The following is a 23,574-nucleotide window of genomic DNA, read 5'->3' as shown; positions in this document are numbered from 1 at the left end:
GGATATCATTGATTGTTTTTCATCTCACCACAGTGAGTGAGGTGGTCTGTGCAAATAATCTGTTGTTTTTGAAGTATTCACCTGAATATTGCAACATAATTGTTCTTGTTGATAATATTTATTGAAAACTCTAATGACATTAACACACAATGGGATTATGAACGTTTTCTGCAGCCCCCATTTCTCAGTGTTCGGTGACAGTGCAACATTCTACAGTCATACTTGGAGCTCACAAAACAGGAAGCTGTGGCTTCCTGTTCAGCTTGTTCTAATCTAGACCAATCTACATAAAAGATATGTATTCAGAAGTTATTTTTGTGTAGAATGGTTCCACCAATTGGGTTTGATTTCAATGGTTTCAGAACCCTCCAAGATCTAACAACTGCTCATATCTGGGGATGAAACGGCATTGGAGACCTCATTGACACAGACAGCTGGGGAGAGAGAGGTGGGAATGGCTGCAGATATCCCCACCTTCATTGGGAAACTTGACACTAACGATGAATTGTTTTCTTGTGTTTCAGGTTTGAGGAAAGAAACATGATGATGATGTGGGTTTTGGTGCTGACCACACTGCTTGTCAGTGATATGGCAGGTAAGGTCCATTGACTCCAGGAGCTGGAGAAATATATTGCTTAATGGCTGTACCACAGGATGTAACTTAGTAACTTAGTTTAATGGGTGGTAACTTAGAGCACAGGATGACGATAGTCTAAAGGATGGAAATGTGAAAGTCAGAATGAACAGGCCTTTTTCAGGATGTCAGTGGGCTGCCTCAAGAATGAGCATTGGGCGTCAGTGATTGACACATTCTGTGCCTGCATTGGATATAGAGACAGGGTGCAACATTTCTGTTTTCTGATGGTGTAAAGCTGGGTGAGAGAGTCAGAAGGAGGAGGAAAGTGAGTCTCTCCAAAAGGACATGGAAAGGCTCAGCAAGTAGGCAGCAATGTGGCAGATGGAGAATATTGTGGGAAACTGTGAGGTTGTGTACTTTGGTTGGTGAAACAGGGACTTTACACGGTGAGAAACCAGTAAATGCTGTTTTGAAGAGGGATCTCGGTGTGGTGGTTCCTGAAGTGCGGAGAGGTTCATGCAGGGAGAGTGAGCAGTGAGGAAGCCAAGTGATGTGTCTGCTGTAATTGTAGGAAAGTTGGAGCAGAAAGTCTTGCTGATACTTTACAGGGTTTGAGTGAGACCCCTTTGGAGTGTGTCGTTTTTGTCTCTGTACCCGAGCAAGGACACACTCACCATGGAGACAGCACACCGTCGATCCACTCTCATAGAAGTTCCGAGAGGGAGGCCCCTTGACTCATTGGGTCGGTGCGGGTGGAAACACAACACAACCCACCTCACAGCACTGTGTCCACAGCACTGCCGGTCACAACTCATCAAGTGTACATCTCAGTGTCTGTGTACCATTAAATGTGGTGGGGTTTCTGCTTCTACCGCCCTTTCAGGCAGACTCTTCCAGACACCAGCCACCCTCTGGGTGAAATTATTTTCCTATATCTCCTCACTAACCCTTTGAGCAATTAAATGAAATCGATCCCTTTAGTTTTTGATCCCACTGCAGAGGGAAATGTGTCCTTTCCTTTCACTCTCAATAGGTGCCTGACAATTTCAGATGGGTCTATGAAGTCTCCTCTAAATGTCTTCTGTTCAAAATGAAACATTCCCAGTTTATCCAATCCTTGTTTCCAGCTACAATTTCCCAGTCCTGGCAACATCCTCGTCATTTTCTGCTCCGTCTCCCGTGCGGTCACTTTTTTCCTGCGTTGTGGCGACCAACACTGTCTGCCAAGCTCAAGCTTCTATCCCACAGGTGCGATGTACAGATCTAGCACAAGCCTCCTGTGCTTGTGCTCCACGTCTCAGTGATCAAAGGAAAACATCCTTAGCCACATCATTGACCTGCTGGATGACCACATTCTAAAAAAGACGTATGGATAGGTTAATTTGGGGGTTTAAAATGGCAGCGTGGACTCGTTGGGCCGGAAGGGCCTGTTACCACGCTGTAAATAAAATTTAAAAAAAAATTTAAATAATGTTCAGGGCATTCACTGCCAAGTCTCTGATCCTTCAACATCACTCACTATCCTCCCACTTAACCTTGTCATGATCCAACTTTGCAAATGCCTTTCTCAAACTCTCCTGGATTAAACTCCATTTGCCACCGTCCACAGCCTTGTCCTCGACAATACTCATCGTTGACTTCCTAAATTCACCATCACTTGAGCCCTTCTCTCACCACTGAGTTTACAGCTGAGAGTTTTAGTCCCGAATTGATTCAGGTGAAACCCATTCCAACAGGACAGCTCCCTCTTTCACCACTACAGGGACCAGTGCTCCTTGAATAGAAACCCATCTTCCTCACACCAGCCTTTTCTTGTATATAAGATAAGATCTCTTTATCAGTCACATGTACATTGAAACACACAGTGAAATGCATCTTTTGCGTAGAGCGTACTGGGGGGCAGCCCGCAAGTGTCACCACGCTTCTGGCGCCAACATAACACACCCACAACTTCCTAACCCGTACGTCTCTGGAATGTGGGAGGAAACCGGAGCACCCGGTGGAAACCCATGCAGACACACAGGGAGAACGTGCAAACTCCTTACAGACAGCGGCGGGAATTGAACCCGGGTCGCTGGAGCCGTAAAGCGTTACGTTAACCACTACACTACATATTCAACTCTGATATTTTTAAGCCGATGGTGATTTGTGCACAGCTCAGCTGGTGAACCTGTGTGGGTCTGCATTTTAAGTTGGACCCAACCTGCTCGTACTCCTTCAGCTGAACCTCTTTAGCCTTTGAATGTCAATGATTGCCACAAGGACCAAGACAACTGCATCATTTCCAGCCCCCAGAAAATGTCCTTAACCCAGGGAAGCAGCAGTCACTGGGACTGCCGCTCATGGCCGCAGAGGGCATTCGGGAAAAATCATCCCAGGTGTGTGTCAGAAAGGATCAGGGAGATTTTACTGAAGCTCAGCGGGCATTAGCGAAGGAAGGGACCAGTATGACCTGGCACAGCGCCCTCCAAAGCTGAGGTATCAGATATTGGTCGTGAAGCGTGAGGAGGGTGAGGTTCTTGTAGTGCTCTTCACCGTAAAGGACCAAAGTACAGGAAATGCTGAACACCCAAGGGCCTTCTGAGCGAGGAAGGAAAAGTAATTAAAAGCACTTTCTGAAATAAAAAGCATCAAATCCCTGGCCCTAATTGGTTTACCCCAGGGAGTGAACTAGCAGAGAGAGAGAGGGGGGTCGGGAGAGGCTGAAAGGAACGGAACAGAGGGACCCAGGGTGGGACGTCCCTCAGGCAGCACCAGCAGGGCAGGTGAAGATTCTCCTGAGGTTTTCTGGGTGGGGTGGGTGTGGGGGTGGGGAGTGTGTGCGGACACAGGAGGGCACGGCCGCTGGGACCGGGTGTGGGTGGGGGAAGGTCACCTGGCAAATGGGGGGTGGGCTCAGTCTCAGAGAGGGCGAGCAGCCGGCAGCTGGGATTGGGAGCAGCGGAGTGGAGTGGGTGTGTGGGAATCGGGGGGGAAGGAAGAGGGAACGGCCGGACCGGGAAGGAGATGAGCAATGGGGACAAAATGGGTAGGAAGGTAGATCAGGGAAAGGGGTCAGAGGGAGGGAGAAGGGACTGAGGGAAAGAGTGTGCAAGGTGTGTCTGTGGTCATCGGGAGTGGGTGGTCAGAGTAGGGGTGTGTGTGTATATATATGTGTGTGTGTGCATGTGTGTGTGTGAGAGAGTGTGCGTGTATGTGTGTGTGTGTGTGTGAGTGTGTGAGATTGTTGTGTGCATGTGCGTATGTTTCTGTGTGTGTGCGTGTGTGTGTGTGCGTGCGTGCGTGCGTGCGTGCGTGTGTGCGTGCGTGCGTGCGTGTGTGTGTGTGTGTGTGTGTGCGTGCGTGCGTGCGTGTGTGTGTGTGTGTGATCACATGGAAAGTCTGTTCAGCAGATCCTGGTCGCCAGTGGACTTGGACCTTGTTGCCACCAGACCAGCACCTCACTCTGTCCAGACAGTGTGGTAGCTGGTGGGCACGGCCACTCCATGTTGAAAGAAATCACGCTACGACACCTTCCACTGCTTTTTTTAAAACTTTATTTACAGCGTGGTAACAGGCCCTTCCAGCCCAACGAGTCCGCGCCGCCCATTTTTTAAACCCAAATTAACCTACCAGTACGTCTTTGGAATGTGGGAGGAAACCGGAGCACCCGGAGGAAACCCACACAGACACAGGAGAACATAAAAACTCCTTACAGACAGCAACGGGAATCGAACCCCGATCGCTGGCGCTGTAATAGCGTTGTGCTAATGGCTACACTGTTCGATCCTGATGAACAGCCTCAGAAGAGGAAGTGCACGGTCTTCCTTTAACATCTCCGTGCTGACTGTCCTTGATTAACCTGCACCGCTCTAAATGCTGGTTTGCCCTCAGATCCTTTCCCAACAATTTGCCCACTCCCCACGTCAGGCTGATTAGCCTGCAGTCCCTCCATCTGTCCCTTTGCCCCTTTTACAAGAGCAGGACTGGGGAGATGACGTGAGGACTGTATTAAACACTAGACTGGCCACAGCTACAGCTGGTGCTCCTTCCTCCCCTCCAGCCCTGACCTTCTGTGTGTCCATCAAGGTCTGGTGCTGTGAAACAGCAAAACTGTGACTATTTGGGACTGGTGCTTTGGTTATTGCACTTGAATTAAATCCTAATTTTCTTTCACTGAAAGGGAGAAGCAATTCCTTGGAAGTGGAGGAGACTCACTGGGAACTTAAAAAACGTGAAATATCCAGAGGACCCTGTGATGAAAACTGGTTTTATTTTCCCCATTTATACTCCTGTTACCGGTTTTTCAGCGACAAGAAGACATGGTTGGAAGCTGAGGTAAGTCCCTGAAACCAGTGAATGCTCTGGGAGGCCTGGGGAACATTGGTCTCTGCTGGTTCATTCCCATGAACTCACAGCACAGCCTCTCGTTGAATTGCCTGTGATGAGTCCTTGTGTTCCAGGGTACGCTTCACTGCGGCCGTGGGCTCCGGTTTCTATCAGTCGGATCAATGGGTGAAATATTGGGGATTTTAGGGGAAACTCCACATCCAGGAGTTCATACAGTGCTGGTCTTGACACCAAAGGCTTTGCAGAGCAAGAACATATCACTTCTTACTAACTCGATTGAGATTTTTGAGGAAGTGACGAAGGTAATCGATGCCGTGGATGTTGTCTACATGGATTTTAGTTAGGCATTCGACAAGGTCCCACAAGGTACGCTTGACCAAAAGATTAAGATGAATGGGATCCATGGTGACTTGGCTGCTTGGATTCCGAATTGGCTTGCGTATAGATGACAGAGAGCAGTGGTCGATGGGTCTTATTCTGGATGGTGGTCGATGACTAGAACCGTTCCGCAGGGATCCGTACTGGGACCTCTGCTGTTTGTGATGTGTATAAGTGACTTGGATGAAAACATGGATGGGTGGGTTAGTAATTTCACAGGTGATACAAAGATTGATGGCTTTGTGGATAGTGTAGAGGATTGCCAAAGAATACAGTGGGGTATAGATGAGTTACAGATATGGGTGAGGAAATGGCAGATGGAGTTTAACCTGGCCAAATGTGAGGTGTTGCAGTTTGGGAGATCAAATGTAAAGGGACAGGACACAGTTAATGGCAGGGACCTCAACAGCATTGATGTACAAAGAGATCTTGGGATCCAAGTCCGTAGCTCCCTGAAAGTGGCTGCTCTAGTTGATAGGCTGGTAAAGGAGGCTTATGGTATGCTTGCCTTTAGTAGTTGAGGCATTGAATTCAAGAGTCAGGAAGTTATGTTCCTGCTTTATAAAACTCTAGTTAGGCTACAAGTGGAGTATTGCATTCAGTTCTGGTTGTCCAATTATAGGAAGGATCCGGAGGCTTTGGAAAGAGTACAGAAGAGGTTTACAGGATGTTGCCTGGATTGGAGGGCCTATGTTCTCAGGAGTTGTTGGATAAACTAGAATTGTTTTCTCTGGAGTGACAGAGGCTGAGGGGAGACCTGATAGAGATTTATAAAATTATAGGAGGTATAGATAGAGAAGACAGCCGGTATCTTTTTCCCGGAATCGAAATATCGAATACCAGAGGGCATGCATATTAGGTGAGAGGGGCAAACTTCAATGTAGATGTGTGGGGCAAGTGTCCTTTTTACACAGAGGAATAGTGGGTGCCTGGAATGCACTGTCTGGAATGGTGATGGTAGCAAATACAATAGAGGTATTCAAGAGAGTCTGAGATAATCACATGAATATTGCAGAGTGTGGTGGGATATAAACCACGTGCATGCAGAAGGAATTTCTTTATTTCAGTGTCATTGGCTTAATTAGTCCAGCACAACATGGAGGGCCGAAGGGCCTGTTCTATCAGGTTGGACAATTTACTGAGGGGTCTGTAGGAGGATGAAAGACGTGGATTCTCAGCAACAGATCAATTATTTCTTTTGTTTGCAGGATTTCTGTGATCAAGACACACACTACGGAGAGCTGGCTTCTGTGATCTCGAGCGAACACAGCGGTTTCATTTCTGATGTGGTCAGCGCCGTGGACATCGGGAAGCCAGAAGCATGGATTGGCCTGAACGACAGATGCAAGGTAAAGTTACCGATGACGAGTTACATTGCAGGACGTCACGGCACTGGACGGACCAGAAGTTGTTGTCCCTCCCCAGTCCCTGCTGACGGGTTACAGTCAGCACACTGACGGACCTCTGGAGCACATCATTGTTCACAGATAGAATTACACGTGACGTCCTGCAGAGTAACAGGGGTGCGGCAGTGAAGTGGTTAAGTTACTGGGTGGTATCCTAATGATCCAGGGACACAAGTTTGAATCCCATCCCAGCTGCCGGGGAATTTGGATCCAAGTAAATAAAATGCAATAACTCTAGAGTAAAAAGTTACCATCTGTAATGGAGACGTTGAAACTCTCAGACTGATGTAAAACTCATTCCGGTTCACTGTTGTTCTTCAGGGTAAGGAATCTGCCATCCTTCCCCAGTCTGGCCTCGCCATGACTCCAGACATCTATCAATGTGTGGACTCTTACCTGCCCTCCACAGGTCTGGCCTGTGTCACCACGTCGTGTGGACAAATCAAATCCCACATGTTTCTGTCCCTGTTTATGCTCCACATCAGCCTCCTCTCACCCTCCTTCATCTAACACGATCAGTGTGACTTTCCTTTCTCTCTCATGAGCTTCTCTGTCTTTCTCTTAAATGTGAGATTCTGATCTGTCTCAACGATCCCTGACCCCAGTGAGTCACATCCTGAACACTCTGGAGAAAAGGGGTTCTCTCGAGGAGCCTGCTGGATTGATCAGTGACTCTCTTGTATTTATGGTCGCTGCTTTTCAACTGCACCACAAGTGCACGAGTGGAGACATTTTTCTATGACGACCCTAATGAAGCTCCATCATTTGAAATTCAGAGCTGATAGTTCAGTTCAGTAAATGGGCCAAGGATTGGCAAATGGCTTTCAGAACATAGAACACAGAACAGTACAACACAGTGTTGTGCCGACAGAGCTAATCCCTCCTACCTACAGAATGTCCATATCCCTCCATTTTCCTCTCATTCATGTGCCCATCCAAGCCCCTCTTAAGACCCCCCAGTGAATTTGCCTCCACCACCGTATCAGGCAATGCATTTCGGGCATCACCACTCTCTGAGTAAAAAGCGTACCCCTCATGTCTGTTCTGAATCTACCCCCTCTCACCTTAAATGCATGCCCTCAGGTATTGGATCGCTCAATAATGGGAACCCTATCTCTGCCCCTCATCATTTTATACACTTCCAACAGATCGCCCCTCAGCCTCCGCCACACCAGAGAAAAAAGCCCAAGTTTGTCCAGCCTCTCCTGATAGCACATGCCCTCTAATCCAGGCAGCATCCTAGTAAACTTCCTCTGCACCCTCTCTGAAGCCTCGACATCCTTCCTATAGTGAGGTGACCAGAATTGCACGCAATACTCTAAATGCGGCCTAACCAGAGTTCTATAGAGACGCATCGTAACTTCTTGACTCCGATACTCAATACCTTCATTAATGAAGCAAGCATTCCATAAGCCTTCTTCACCACTCTATCTCCCTGTAGCCACTTTCAATGAACCATGCACTTGCACCCCAAGGTCTCTCTGCTCTTCAACACTGTTAAGGGTCTTGCCCTTAAAAGTCTACTGCCTCTTGACATTAGTCCTACCAAGGTGCAACCCCTCACATTTATCCGGGTTAAACTCCATCTGCAGCTGATCTATATCACACTGTATCCGTCACCAGTCTTCTACACTATTCACAACTCCACCAATCTTGGTATCGTCTGCAAACTTACCAAACCGTCCATCAACATACTCAGCCAGGTCATTTATGTACATCACAGACAGCAGAGGTCCCAGCACAGATCCCTGCGGAGCACCACCACTCACAGGCCTCCAGCCCGAATAAGTCCCTTCAACCATCAACCTCTGTCTTCTATGGGCAAATAAGTTCTGGGTCCACACAGCCAATTCTCCACTGACCCCATGCATCCGAACTTTCATGATTAAACTATGATGTGGGACCTTGTCAAATGCCTCACTGAAGTCCATGTAGATGACATCCACAACTCTACCTTCATCAATCTCTCTTGTCACCCTGTCAAAAAACTCAACCAGGTTAGTAAGAGACGACCTGCCCCACTCAAAGCCATGCTGGCTTTCCCTAATCAAGCCATTGGATTCTAGATGCTCGTATATCTTATCTCTAAGAATTTTCTCCAGCAATTTCCCTACAACTGACGTGAGACTCACTGGTCTATAGTTCCCCGGATTTTCCTTTGTTCTTTTCTTAAATAGAGGAACAACATCAGTCACCTGCCAGTCCTCCAGGACCTCACCCGTGGTCAAAGAGGACACAAAGATACTGGTCAAGGCCCCAGCAATTTCCTCTCTCAGCTCCCTCAGTAACCTGGGGTATATCCATCGGGGCCCGGGGACTTATCCACCTTAATATTGTTTAGGAGACCTAACACTACCTCTTCCGTGACCTCTAAATGCCCTAACGTGCCCTCAATTCCAATTTCTGTGTCTTGCATGTTCCTTTCCTGGGTAAATACTGAAGAGAAATACTCATTCAGAACCTCACCCACATCCTCTGCATCCAAACATAGATTCCCTGCTTTACCCTTAAGTGGTCCTACCCTTTCCATCGTTATCCTCTTATTCCTGACATAGGTTCAGATGTCTTTGGATTCTCCTTAATCCTACTTGATGAGGACTTTTCATGGCCCCTCCTGGATTTCCTAATTCCTTCCCTGAGTTCATTCCTAGCTTCTCTGTAGACCTTACGTGCTCTGTCTGATCCTAACTTCCGAAGCTCTACATACTTGTCCTTTTTCTTCTTGACTAAATTCATCACTTCTGTGGACATCTGAGGTTCCCTTATTTTGCCGTTCATGTCCTTCCTTCTAATTTGGACAAACCTGTGCTGTACCTTCTGTGTTTGATCCTTAAACACTTTCCACATGTTTGACGTGGACTTGCCAGCAAAAAGGTGTTCCCAGTTTACTCTACCTAGTTCCTGCCATATGCCTTCATAACTAGCCCTGCTCCAATTTAAAACCCTCCCGCTAGCCCTATACCTATCCTTATCTATAGCTATCCTGAAAGTTAATGAGCTGTGGTCACTGTTCCCCAATTGCTCACCCACTGATAGGTGAGTCACCTGGCCAGGCTCATTACCTAACACCATGTCCAGAGTAGCCTGTCCCCTTGTTGGACTTCAACATCTTGATTTAAGAACCCCTCCTGGATACACCTGATAAATTCTGCCCCATCTAACCCCCTTGCACTAAAAAGGACCCAATCTATATTAGGGAAGTTGAAGTCTCCCATGACCACAACCCTGTAATTTTTACACGTTTCCCTAATCTGTTTGCATATTCGTTCCTCAATGTCCCGGTGACTATTGGGAGGTCTATAGTACACTCCCAAGGGAGTGATTGCACCCTTCCTATTCCTGAGTTCTACCCATATAGAGTCTGCATCTGAGCCCTCCATTATGTCTCCCCGGAGTGCAGCTGATATATTATCTCCAATTAGTATTGCAACTGCTCCCCCTCTTTTAACCCCCTCTCTATTCTTCCTAAAAGTTCAAGACCCTGGTACATCAATCACCCAATCCTGTCCCTTCCTCAACCAAGTCTCTGTAAAGGCTACAACATTATATTTCCGTGGACTGATCCGTGCTCTCAGTTCATCACTCTTGCCCATAATACCCCTAGCATTAAAGTACAAACACTTCAGACCATTGGTCCCATCACATCTGTCATTAGGAATCTCCCTAATGCTACATTCCCTGACATCAGCCCTCCTGCCCATTCTCTCACTTACTGATCTGTTGTTCCGGTTCCCATCCCCTCGCAAAGCTAGTTTAAATCTTCCCCAGTAGCAGGAACAAACCTTCCCTCCGGGATATTGGTTCCCCTCTGGTTCAGGTGCTACCTCTCCCCTTCCCCAGAAAAAGTTCCAATGATCCAAGAATTTAAAACCCTGCCCCCTGCACCATCTCCCCAGCCACTCATTTGTCTGTGCTCTCATCCTGTTCTTTCCTTCACTAGCCCATGGCACCGGAAGTAATCTGGAGATTACTACCTCAGAGGTCCTGCTCTTCAGCCTCCTTCCTAGCTCCCTATATTCACTGTGCAGGACCTCTACCCCTCTCCTTCCTACGTCATTGGTACAAGGAGAGTGGTGTCCCGCAGGGATCGGTTCTGGGACATCTACTTTTTGTGATATTTATAGATAACAGATGAGGGGGTGGAGGGCTGGGTTAGTAAGTTTGCAGATGACACTAAGATCGGCGGTTTTGTGGATAGTGTGGAGGGCTGTCAGAGCTTACAGAGGGATATTGATAGGATGCAGAGCTGGGCTGACAAGTGGCAGATGGAGTTCAATCCGGACAAGTGTGAGGTGGTACACTTTGGAAGGACAAACTCCAGGGCAGAGTACAAGGTAAATGGCAAGGTACTTGGCAGTGTAGAGGAGCAGAGGGATCTGGGGGTTCATATTCACAGTTCACTGAAAGGTGGATAGAGCAGTTAAGAAGGCCTATGGGATGTTAGCTTTCATAAATCGTGGGATTGAGTTTAAGAGCCATGAAGTGATGATGCAGCTTTACAAAACTCTCGTTAGACCACACTTAGAGTACTGTGTTCAGTTCTGGTTGCCGCATTATAGGAAGGATGTGGAGGCATTGGAAAGGGTGCAGAGGAGGTTTACCAGGATGATGGCTAGATTAGAGCGTATGGAATATGAGGAGATGCTTAAGGTGCTAGGGCTTTATTCACTGGAAAGGAGGAGGATGAGAGGAGACATGATAGAGGTATATAAAATATTGAGAGGAATAGATAGAGTAGACAGCCAGCGCCTTCTTACCAGGGCACCAGTACTCAATACTTTAAGGCATGGCTTTAAGGTTATGGGTGGGAGGTTCAGGGGAGATGTCAGGGGGAGGTTTTTCACCCAGAGAGTGGTTGGTGCATGGAATGCACTGCCTGGGGTAGTGGTGGAGGCAGATACATTGGACAGGTTCAAGAGTTTGTTGGATAGGCACATGGAGGAATGTGAGATAGAGGGATACACAGGAGGAAAGGGTTAGATAGTGTGAGGGTGTTTTGATGGACTGCACAACCTGGTGGGCCAAAGGGCCTGTTTTGTGCTGTATGGTTCTATGGTTCTATGGTTAATATGCACCATGACCTCTGGCTGCTCACCCTCACCCTTAAGAAAATTCTGCAACCGCTCCAAGACCTCCAGGACCCTGGCACCCGGGAGGCAAGACTCCATCCTGGCATCTCTGTTGCGGTTGCAGAATCTCCTGTCTGTCCCCCTGACTATCGAGTCCCCTCTGACTATTGCTCTGCCTGACTTCTCCCTTCCCTTCTGAGCCTCAGAGCTGACCACAGTGCTATGGCCTGGCTGCTGCTGCCTTGCCCAGATAGGTCACCCCCCTCAGCAGTATCCAAAGGGGTATACTTGTTGCTGAGAGGAATGGCCACAGGGGGACCCTGCACTGACTTTCTCCCCCTACCTCTCTCGGTGCTCACCCATCCACTACCTGAATCCTGCCCTCTGGGTGGAACCACCTGCTCAAAAGTCCTGTCTATGGACTCCCTGACGCCCCTCAGTTCATCCAACCCCAGCTCCGGCTCCTCAATCCGGTCTTTCAGGAGCTGAAGTTGGCTGCACTTCCTGCAGGTGCAGTCATCAGGGAGACCATCAAGTTCCCTGAATTCCCACATCCCACAGGAGGAGCTTTCCATTGCCATATCTGCCATCCTGCCTACACTGTGCTAAGGGAACCTAAGACCAAAGCACCAATAATAAAAGGACAAACTTACCCTTCTTGCCTCGGCCTCTCCTCGGTGAAGCCTCTTGAGTCAAAGCCTCTAATATCCCACTCTGACTTTAGCCCACTCCGATGACAGTCGCTCCGCTAGACCCTACCCTTCTTTTATGGTTGAAGACCCTAAGCAAATGGAGAGAGAAAAAACTCACCGGGTCGGCTGACTCTCCGCTCTCTTCCCGCGCCTGCGCAATTCAGATCAGTGCAAAGTGCTGCATTTTGGGAAGTCAAACCAGGGTGGCACTTATACAGTGATTGGTTGGGCCTTGGGGAGTATTGTAGAACAGAGGGACATAGGAGTACAGGCACATCGTTCAATGAAAGCAGCATTACAGGTTGACAGGGTGGTGAAGAAGGCGTTTGGCACGCTGGCCTCCATTTAGGGCACTGAGTGTAGGAGATGGAACGTTACATCACAGTTGTACAAGACGTTGGTGAGATTGCTCTTGGAGCACAGTTTTGGTCACCCTGTTATAGGAAAGACATCATTAAACTGGACAGAGTGCAGGGAAGATTTCTGAGGATGTTGCCAGGACTCGAGGGCCTGCGTTATGGGAGATGTCGCACAGGCTGGGACTTTATGCTTTGGAGGGTAGGAGGCTGAGGGGTGACCTTATTGAGGTGCATAACGTCATGAGGGGCATAAATAGTGTTGTGACTGACTGAATTAAGCTACACAAAAGCTATAACTGGGAGATATTAAAGCCTTTATGCAAAACAGCAGATCTCCTGGAGAGAATCTAGTTCTACTCTCTTGAAACAACGGTTTATACTTTTTGAACACAAAGAGAACAATAAATGATTAACTGCACTTTCAATGGATATAATCACCTACTTAACTTTAACATTTTGAATATTGACAGGTAACTTTGCAGAATTACAGACTTACAATGGTAGCACATCCCAACTAGCAGAATCTCTTTGAATATTTAATACTGGTGACTGGTCCAAAAGCTTACGAGCACAAATTCCCAGACCCACCCAAAGTATACCTCTTTTGTTACAGTGAGGGATGGCTCCTGGCTCCCTGAATATCCAACTAGCCAGATATTAAGTAACAGAACAGACGTATCCTGAACTGTGCATTATGTGGGGGGTGGGGGGGGGGGGGGGGGGGGGGGGTTGGGGGGGAGGGGGGGTGGGAAGAGTGAGAGAGATAGAGAGAGAGAGAGAGAGAGAGAGAGAGAGAGAGAAAGAGAGACGAGAGGGAGAGAGGGAGAGAAGGAGAGAAGGGAGAGAGAGAGAGAGATCACCCTCAGTCACTGATGGATGACAGAGATCAGGTTTGCTCAACCTTTGTTGATTAGTACGACCGGTCAGTTCTGGTACCTTCCCTGGAAATATGTTCTCACCTTCAGTGGTGTCTCTGTACCCTTTCCATAAAGTGAAGACCAGACCAAGTGCAGTCTCACCAAGGTTTTATCCAAGTTTTACACAACTTCTCTGCTTGTCAGTTCGATCCCTTGAGAAGTTACCTCCACTATTTTGTGCACTGGCAACTCGCTCTGCACTCAAGATGTGTTCCAGGAGTCAGAACGCTGATGGAATCAGCGCCGTAGACTCTAAATATGGAAATATAATATTTCGACTGACAGTGGAACCTGGTGAGAACCCTGATCTCCCCACTGACGTGTCTGCTCAGCTGTTTATATCCTGTTTTCGCACTGCTGTGGTATTATCTCTGATCAGCACACCCCTCACATTTCCCTTCATTCCACCTGATCCTCTATATGCATTCAGGTTTCGTTTAATCCTTCTCCTGAAGCTGATACACTTTTTGTTCACAAATGTAAGAAGGACACTGGGGCAAGGCTGGTGTGCAGCACCATGTTACTGAGCAGCTGTGAAGGAATTTCAAAACTGAGAATTTAGAGATTGTGGGGATATGAAATTGAAATAAATCACATGAATCTTCTTAAATGAAAATAATGTGTAGTGACTCACCGAGCAAGCAAACCGGCTTGGCGGTCGGGTCATGCGTCGTCAGAGCAGCGAGGCCCAAGATGGCATTGGGCCTTTGTCTTCCCCGAGTGACAGGGAGAACCCGCGCGCGGGAAAAGTTTGATGATGTAGCGCATACATCATTTCCGTTTTTCGGTGGGCGGGAACCGTTCCTCTTAAAGGCCCGTGCAAGGCGGGAAAATAAATCAGTTTTTGTTCTGCAGCCCACCGACTAGTGTCTTGCTTTCACATCGCGGTAGCAGCTGCTACATTGGTGACCCTGACAGTCCAAACGGATTTTGGACCCTCACAATGGACAACAGAGCAGCAACCAACACAGTGGCACTCAAGCTGCCCACCTTTTGGACACTTCAGCCCAGCATCTGGTTCGACCAGGCTGAAGCACAATTCCAACCACGGCAGATCACCTCCGACTCCACAAAGTACTACCATGTGGTCAGCTTTCTGGACCAGGAGACAGCCGCCCAGGTCAGAGACTTCATCCAGTCTCCTCCGGAGGAGGATAAGTACCCGGCTTTCAAAGACCTTCTGATTCGGGCCTTCGGCCTCTCCCGTCGCGAGTGCACCACCCGCCTGCTTCATCTCAATGGCCTGGGGGACAGATCCCCATCCGCCCTAATGAATGAAATGCTGGCCTTGGCTGAGGGACGTAAGCCTTGCCTAATGTTTGAACAGGCCTTCCTCAAACAACTACCCAATGATATTCACCTGCTGTTGGCTGACGCCGAGTTCAGGAACCCGTGTGAGGTAGCCGCCCGGGCAGACATCCTGTGGAAGGCCAAACGTGAGAGCGGGTTGTCCGTCGGCCAAATCGCCAGGCCGCGAGCCCAACACCTACCTAAACGGTCCCAGCAAACCGAGCGACCACACCCCAGAAACACAGACGACAACACTGGCGACCAGCTGTGTTTCTACCATCAGAGGCCGCCCACCCTGCAAGTTTCAGGGAAACGCCAGGGCCAGCCACCGCTGATGGCTACGGCGGCTGGCCGCCAACACAGCCTCCTATTCGTTTGGGACAAGCAGTCTGGGCATCGTTTCCTTGTCGATACTGGAGCAGAGGTCAGTATTTTGCCCTCGACTGGCTGCGACACTCGTAACAGGCAACAAGGTCGGGTACTCAATGCCGCAAACGGCACGACGATACGGACTTTCGGTACCCATACACTTCAATTACAATTCGGCGACAGCCGTTTTACCTGGAACTTTACCTTTGCCACCGTTGCCCGGCCACTCCTGGGAGCCGATTTCCTTCGGGCCCACAGCCTGTTAGTCGACCTGCAAGGGAAGCGGCTAGTGCACTCCAGAACTTTCCAAACCTACCCCCTGGGAGAAGCCAGCCCTGCGCCTGGACTCTGTTTCCCTGTCTGGCAACAAGTTCACCAAGCTCCTAACTGCGTTCCCTTCGGCTTTGGCAACTCAGTTTACAAATTCGATGCCCAAACACGGGGCGCAGCACCACATCATTACCACAGGGCCACCCCTTCATGCCCGAGCATGACGACTACCTCCAGACAAGCTCCGCCTGACAAAGGAAGGGTTCCACCGCATGGAGGAGCTGGGGATCCTTCGCAGGTCAGACAGCCCCTGGCCCTCCCCCCTGCACATGGTCCCCAAAGACACCAGCGGGTGGAAGCTCTGCGGCGACTACCGCAGGTTGAATGACGCCACCACCCCGGACCGCTATCCCATCCCTCACATCCAGGACTTTGCGGCGAACCTACACGGGACCCGTATCTTCTCCAAGGTGGACCTTGTTCGGGGATACCACCAAATCCCAGTCCACCTTGACAACATCCCCAAAACTGCGCTCATCACTCCATTTGGCCTCTTCTAATTCCTTTGAATGCCATTCGGCCTTAAGAACGCTGCGCAGACCTTCCAGCGGCTGATGGATGCGGTAGGCCGAGACCTGGACTTCGTGTTCATTTACTTAGATGACATACTAATCACCAGCCGTGACCTCCAAGAACACCTTTCCCACCTCCACCAACTGTATTCCCGTCTCCGTTATTTCGGCCTCACTATCAACCCGGCCAAGTGCCAATTCGGACTTGACTCTATCGATTTCCTCGGCCACAGAATCACCAGCAAAGGACCAACATCTTTACCCTCCAAGGTAGACGCTATCCGCCATTTTGCCCATCCCAACACGGTCAAAGACCTGCAGGAATTCCTGGGGATGGTCAACTTTTACCATGGGTTCATCCCTGCAGCAGCCAGTATCATGCGTCCTTTGTTCTTGCTGATGTCTGGCAAGGGCAAGGACATTGCCTGGAACGACAAGGCTGTGGCTGCCTTTGTTAAGGCCAAGGACGCTCTGGCAGATGCTGCAATGCTGGTACACCCTAGGACAGATGTCCCAACCGCCCTCACGGTGGACGCATCCAACACCGCGGTTGGTGGGGTACTGGAACAACTAATCGAAGGCCGTTGGCAACCCTTGGCATTTTTCAGCAGGCACCTTAGACGACCTGAACTGAAATACAGCGCTTTTGATCGGGAACTTCTAGCGCTGTACCTGGTGGTCCGGCATTTCTGGTACGTTTTAGAAGGCAGGCCTTTCACCGCTTTCACTGACCATAAGCCTTTGTCCTTCGCCTTCTCCAAGGTCTCTGATCCCTGGTCAGCTCGTCAGCAGAGACATATGTCCTACATTTCCGAATTCACAATGGATGTCCAACATGTCTCCGGAAAGGACAATGTCATTGCTGATGCGCTTTCTAGACCCACCTGTCCCTGGGTGTCGACTACATGGCCCTGGCTGACGCACAGCAAGCCGACGACGAGCTGCCCAGCTACAGGACCGCAGTCTCAGGCCTGCAGCTCCAAGATTTCTTAGTCGGTCTAGGTCAGCAGACCCTCCTTTGCGACATCGCAACAGGTCAACCCCGCCCTATAGTTCCTGCAGCCTGGCGGAAACGCGTTTTCGACTCGGTACACAGGTTGGCGCACTCGTCCATCAGATCAACTGTTCGACTAGTCGCCAGCAAGTTCATCTGGCGTGGCCTGCGCAAACAGGTCAGTGAGTGGGCCAGGACTTGTCCGCACTGCCAGATATCAAAAATCCAACAACACACCGAGATCCCGCCACAGCAGTTCGAGCCTACCCATAGAAGGTTCGACCTCATCCACGTCGACCTCGTTGGTCCTCTGCCAGTTTCAAGAGGAACCTGGTACCTCCTTACTATCATGGACCAGTTCACGAGGTGGCCAGAGGCAACCCCTCTATCCGACATCACGACTGATTCCTGTGCCCGGGCTCTGCTCACAACTTGGATCTCACGTTTTGGTGTTCTGGCCCACATCACTTCAGACAGGGGCACCCAGTTTACCTCCAGCTTCTGGTCTGCATTAGCGAACATGCTGGGGACGCAGCTGCACACCACCACAGCCTACCATCCTCAATCAAACGGGTTAGTGGAACGTTTCCACCGCCATCTGAAATCAGCCCTGATGGCCCGCCTGAAGGGTCCTAACTGGGTCGACGAACTGCCTTGGGTCCTGCTCGGCATACGCACTGCCCGCAAGGAAGATCTCCATGCTTCATCAGCTGAACCCAGGGGATTTCATACCCGCCCTTTGGGGCCAAGAGGAACAACACGGCAGTCCTGGAAAGACTGCGCAAGAGGCTCGGCAGCTTGGCACCGATTCCCATGGTCAAGCCCCATCCTGTGAGCCCAAGGAACTACGAGACTGTAAGGGGCACACCCTGGGCACCGTTGCAATGACCATATGAGGGGCCGTTCCGGGTCATCAGGAATAATGGGTCCACCTTTATTTTGGACACTCGGGGCAAGGAAGAGGTCTTCATGATGGACTGCCTCAAACCGGCCCATTTAAATCTACAACAACCGGTCGAGGTCCCAACACTGCGACACAGAGGCCGACCTCCTAAGCAACAGCTAGCACAGTCCGCGAACCTTGCGGACCGTATTGCCGGTTCTGGGGGGGGTTGTGTAGTGACTCACCGTCCGAGCAAGGGAACTGGCTTAGCGGTTGGGTCGCGCGTCGTCGGAGCGGTGAGGCCCAAGATGGCGTTGGGCCTTCGTCTTCCACGAGCGATGGGGAGAACCCGCGTGCGGGAAAAGTTTGATGACGTAGCGCATACGTCATTTCTGTTTTCGGTGGGCGGGAATCGTTCCTCTTAAAAGGCCCGCGCAAGGCGGGAAAATAAATCAGTTTTTGTTCTGCAGCCCACCAACTAGTGTCTTGCTTTCACATCGCGGTAGCAGCCGCTACAAATGCAAGCAATCCTTATCATTAAATCTTCAGGGAAACATTTCAAACATTGTTTAATGGAAAATGACTAAACTAAACTTTAAAAAAAATTTGGCTAATCAAATCTATGAAAACAATGACAGCAACAGCAGACTTTGCTCCAGGATCTAGTTTCATAATTCGGTACAAAATCAGGGGCTATTCAGCCTACTGAATCCACGTCAGCTCCCAGAGCCGTCCCATTGATCCCATTCTCCCACTCATTTTCCTGCAACCTATTTTCTCCCACATGCCATCAACTTCACCCTGTTCCTCCTATTACCTACCTAAACCAGTGGTAATTTACAGTCACCAATTAAACTAGCGGTACATCCGAGACCGGAGCACTTGGTGGAAGCCCACTCAGTCACAGAGAGAGCGTGCAAACTCCACACAGATAACATTGGCGGTCAGGATTGACCCCCGTCTCTGGACCGGTGAGGAAGTAGCACTACCTGCTGCACCACTGTGTCACAGTTGACTGAACCGACAAGAATATAAGTAAAATTGGCCGGGCAAACATACGCTCAAGGATGATTGACTTGGCCCACAGATTTGCTTAAAGCGGATTTGCTTAAAAAAAGAACATTCATGCCCAAAAGTATTTCATTGCCCAAACCAAAACCAAGAGAGTTGTTTTCTACTATTGTTCAACATACCATCAAGCAATAAATTCAGCAGAATAACATTACACTTAGTTCACTCCTCAAACAAGATTCGACATTCATTCATTGAGGAACTCATGGAAGTTAGTCTGAAAAATAAATATTCAGCCCAAGGCTTTCAGATTCACTTTGAAGGGCTGAAGTGTTTCCCAAATGTGAGTACAACTCGTGGTTTTCCACCAAGTCAGGGAACTGAGGCAAAGCTTATCTTATTGACTGATGAATATTGTGCCTTACTGTATATCTTCATGTCCAGATAATTCTAAGATTTCTGATGAGCTCTGTATTTCTACTAAAATAAGTTTATGCTTTTAAGTATTTCGTCATTTTGTGAAACGTCTCTGGATGTTGGAGACAGCAGTTGCAAATATAGTTGTAATTGTATAAATTAAGAATCTCTGATTGTTGGAATTCCCAACCTGCTGATTGCACTGTTTCTTCAAAAAAGTTTCCTGTAACTATTACATTCTGCATTGATTCACAAACTCGATCTCTGCTCTCTAGAGTGAGAAGTGATAATGTTGAATTTAATTAAACTGTTGAAGGACTGTAACAGTTTGGGATATTTACTCCCCTGAGGAAAGGACGGACTAAATCTTCAGACACACTCAAAGCCCCTCTAGTCCTGGGGCTGGGAAAGTGAATATTCCAGATGTGCTCCTGATCTGGGCTGGTCCCCATAGGTGGGGCGGTGGGGTGGGGGGAGTGGGTGATGTGCTCAGTGTTCCACTCCTCCTCACACACATCTGGATCTATGCTACAACTTACTGCCTCCGTTTCCTGTTTGGTTTGGGATTCTGTGTTCATTGCCCTGCAGGTGGTTTAAGTTCCTTCCTGAATTGTTTCACCGTCTGTCTTTGAGAGATCAGGCTTTGTATCTGTGTTCAGTGACTGCCTTCTCCCTCAGTGTCTGAGTTACCATTACTCCTGTTCCCTGACCTCCTCTCTCTGATCCGGTTTCTTCTGTTCTAAGGATTCTGTTACTTCCATGAGATTTCCCCACCCTGCCAGTCCATCACTTAAAATCTCATTCACTTCCCCATTTGTCCTGGCTGCTTGTATTCTGGTCTGACTCCGACTCAGGTACAGCTCCTCCCTGTACCGTTAAGGGGCAGGTTACTCAGCATTCCCACAGAGATAATCATTGATTTATATCCCACAGGAAGGGACTTTCACATGGATCGATGGATCTACGTACAGTTACAGAAACTGGGCTCCGAATGAGCCTAATAGTTATCAAAAAATCAACGAAGACTGTGTGAACATTCATCATTTCTGTAAGTGTAATGTGACAGAAAAGTTACTTTCTTCTAAATTGTTTCTCGACACAGTATTGAACAGGAGGTTATCTCAACAGGCCAGCTGTTACACAGAGGGAGTGACCCAACCCCATGAGTCCTGTGCTCGACAAAACTGGACTGACTGCCCAGCAGTTACAGCAGGATATATGGGGTGTAATGCAGGGGTCTGGGGAACATATACTGAGTGTAACTGTGCAGGAGGAATGTACAAGGGGTGTAACACTGGAGTTAGAGGAAGGTACAGTGTGACAGTGCACATAAAGAAAGAACTGAACGCAGCCATAAAAGTGAAAAGTATGTCCTGAGATTTGTTTTGAGATGAATAAAAATGAAAAGCAGAAACATTCTGCTCAACCTCTGTTAGACCAGACATGCCGTACTGTGAACCGTTCTATTTCACCGTTACATAAAATACTGAGAGGCATTGGAGCGGTGAACTTATCACAAAACACAAAGGCAGGGAAGGTCCAAGAGGCTGGGGCTTGTTTTTAGATCTCTTTATTAGTCACATGTACATCGAAACACACAGTGAAATACATCTTTTCTGTAGAGTGTTCTGGGGGCAGCCCGCAAGTGTCGCCACACTTCCGGTGCCAACATAGCACGCCCACAACTTCCTAACCCGTACGTCTTTGGAATGTGGGAGGAAACCGGAGCACCCGGAGGAAACCCACGCAGACACACGGGGAGAATGTACAAACTCCTTACAGACAGTGGCCAGAGTTGAACCTGGGACACTGGCGCTATAATAGCGTTACTCTAACCGCTACACTACAGTACCTGCCCATTGTTCTCCACAAGAGAGAAGATTGAGGGGTGACCATCCAGGGGCCGTTCTCACTGTGAAGGATTTATAGGGTGAATGTAGAGAGGATGTTTCCTCCTGTTTGTGAAACCAGGTTCACTGGTCATCAGTGTAAAATAGTCACCGATAAATCAAAGAGAGAACAGAGGAAAATCTTCTTGACTTGGGCGTGGCGGCAGGTGGAGCTCAGGACCACAAGTAATCGAGGCAGAGCACAGATGCACTTAAGGGGGAGGGAGATGGAAAAAGGAACAGACGGACCTGTTGATGGGCTCAGATGAAGGGAGGGGGGAGGCTGGTGTCGAGCAGCGACACATGCACAGATCCCGTGGGCCGAGTGCTCTGTTTCTGTGCTCCACGTACAAGGGAACACCCTAATTCTGCACACACCGGGTGTAATGCTGCAGATATGGGAATGTGCACGGGTGTAAAATTCCCAGATTTAGAAATTAAATCAGTTGCAGAAGTTCCAGCTCCGGAGATTCCAGACTCTGCTCCCAGTGTGTGAGCTCCATGGGATGGGGAGGGCTCAGTTTATCTCTGATGGGACAGGCGTGTTGTCCAGCCCACACGGGGAGTTCCAGCCCAGGGTGGGCCCAGCCACTTCAGTCTGGAACAGTCCAAACCCCCAGTGAACATTGTGAGGTGTCAGTTTTCAGCAACACACACTCTGACCGCACACTGCACCTCAACAGAAAGTGACTCCCTTTATTTACAAGACAAACTCACGGATCAAGAGTCGGGGAATATTCATGGCTCACAGACACTGACTCAAATAAATGGAACATTTAAACTAAATGAAAAACAGAAGATGCCGGAAATACTCGGCAGGTGAGGCAGCGTCTATGGAGAGAGGAACAGAGATAACATTTCCGTCAATGACCTTCCTGTTTCTCTCTCCGCACACGCTGCCCGGGTATCTGAGTGTTTTCCAGCATTTTTTTTACATATCCAGAATTTACCCTGACTAACAGGTTTCTTTTCCCTGCTTCAAGGTGACCATGCTTGGAATGATGCACCTTGTGAAATGAAAATTGGTTTTGTTTGTTCCTACAAACTGCGAAGTGGTTAGAAGATTCCAGAACCATCCACTCATACTTTCCAGCAGTGGATTCAGTGTCTTAATTCCTCTGAAGCCGCTCTCACTGCCTGTGGTGACTGTCCTCACTTAGCTTCTCAGCCAGTAATAAAGAGAATTGCATCTTGAGCTGTGTGTTTGGTGCAGTTTCTAGCAGCCTTCCTGTCCCACTGTTGCTTCCTCCCCCCCACCCCCCCCCCCCACCCCCAATCTCTGCACTCAGTGCTGCACTGAGGAGAAGGCGGCAGACTTTGCAAAATTAACTCTTTACCTTTGGCCGCACCTAGTGTGTCGGGTCCTGGTAACCGTGCATGGGAGTGAAACAAAGGCTCTGGAGAGGGTACAGAGGGGATTTACTGGAATAGTTGCAGGGAACGAGGTTTTACAATACTGTGGCTGGGCTGCAGAAGGTGAACTGAGTCCAGAAATTCCTCTGCACAACTGGCAGAAAACCTCCAATGTCTGTTCAATAGTTAACTGGGAATTGGGCAATTGGGAATTGGGCAATTTTGCCAAGAATTCTGGGAGTCTTGATGCCACTTGGAAATTTCCACTCCTGACCTTTCAATGGGATTTTGCTTTGCCCAGTTACCCCATTTCCAGTCCAAACTCCCCAAGTGACATCGTCACGTTGCAGCAGGAAAACTTCACCTGCAGTGAGATGTTCAACTCATAGGCCTGAAGGACAACAGTTCTCACTTACTCACTGAATAAGCAGCATATGCTTTAGTTTACATGAGGAACGGCAGCTCTCATTCCTCCTGGGCAGCCTACAACCTTGCAGTATCAACATTGAATTCTTCAGCTCCCAGTAACTGCTCACCCTTGTCCTTTAACTGTCCCCTCCTGATCTACCTGAGCCCCACCACCATGTCTCCTTCCCCCCCTCCGCCGTCTCCATCAGCCATCGCCCACACACTCCTCCCTCTTCCCCTACTCCCCTCTGCTCGCCCCACATCCGTCCCTTTATTCCCCGCTCTGCCTTCCTTTCCTACTAGATTGCATCATCTTCAGCCCTTTGTCACTTCCACGTGTCTCCTCCCAGCTCCTGGCACCACTCCCATTCTCCCGTCCCACCACCTGGAT

At 49.0% G+C, this 23,574-nt stretch overlaps 1 protein-coding gene across 1 annotated transcript; it reads left to right on the top strand.

Moving 5' to 3' along the window:
- Positions 1 to 331: 331 nt before the first annotated feature.
- On the top strand, positions 332 to 22,587 carry LOC127577632 (alpha-N-acetylgalactosamine-specific lectin-like). The gene is made up of 6 exons (XM_052028973.1): positions 332 to 448; positions 525 to 595; positions 4,740 to 4,894; positions 6,493 to 6,633; positions 20,467 to 20,581; positions 22,406 to 22,587. Exons 2-6 carry the CDS (start codon positions 541 to 543, stop codon positions 22,480 to 22,482), a joined length of 543 nt encoding a protein of 180 aa, XP_051884933.1. The 5' UTR covers positions 332 to 448; positions 525 to 540; the 3' UTR covers positions 22,483 to 22,587.
- The last annotated feature ends 987 nt before the right edge of the window (positions 22,588 to 23,574 follow it).

This window comes from Pristis pectinata, chromosome 14 (assembly GCF_009764475.1).
Source record: "Pristis pectinata isolate sPriPec2 chromosome 14, sPriPec2.1.pri, whole genome shotgun sequence".
Taxonomy (NCBI): domain Eukaryota; kingdom Metazoa; phylum Chordata; class Chondrichthyes; order Rhinopristiformes; family Pristidae; genus Pristis; species Pristis pectinata.
The sequence above is the reverse complement of the archived record's forward strand: the minus strand, read 5'-3'. Positions and strand labels throughout refer to the sequence as shown.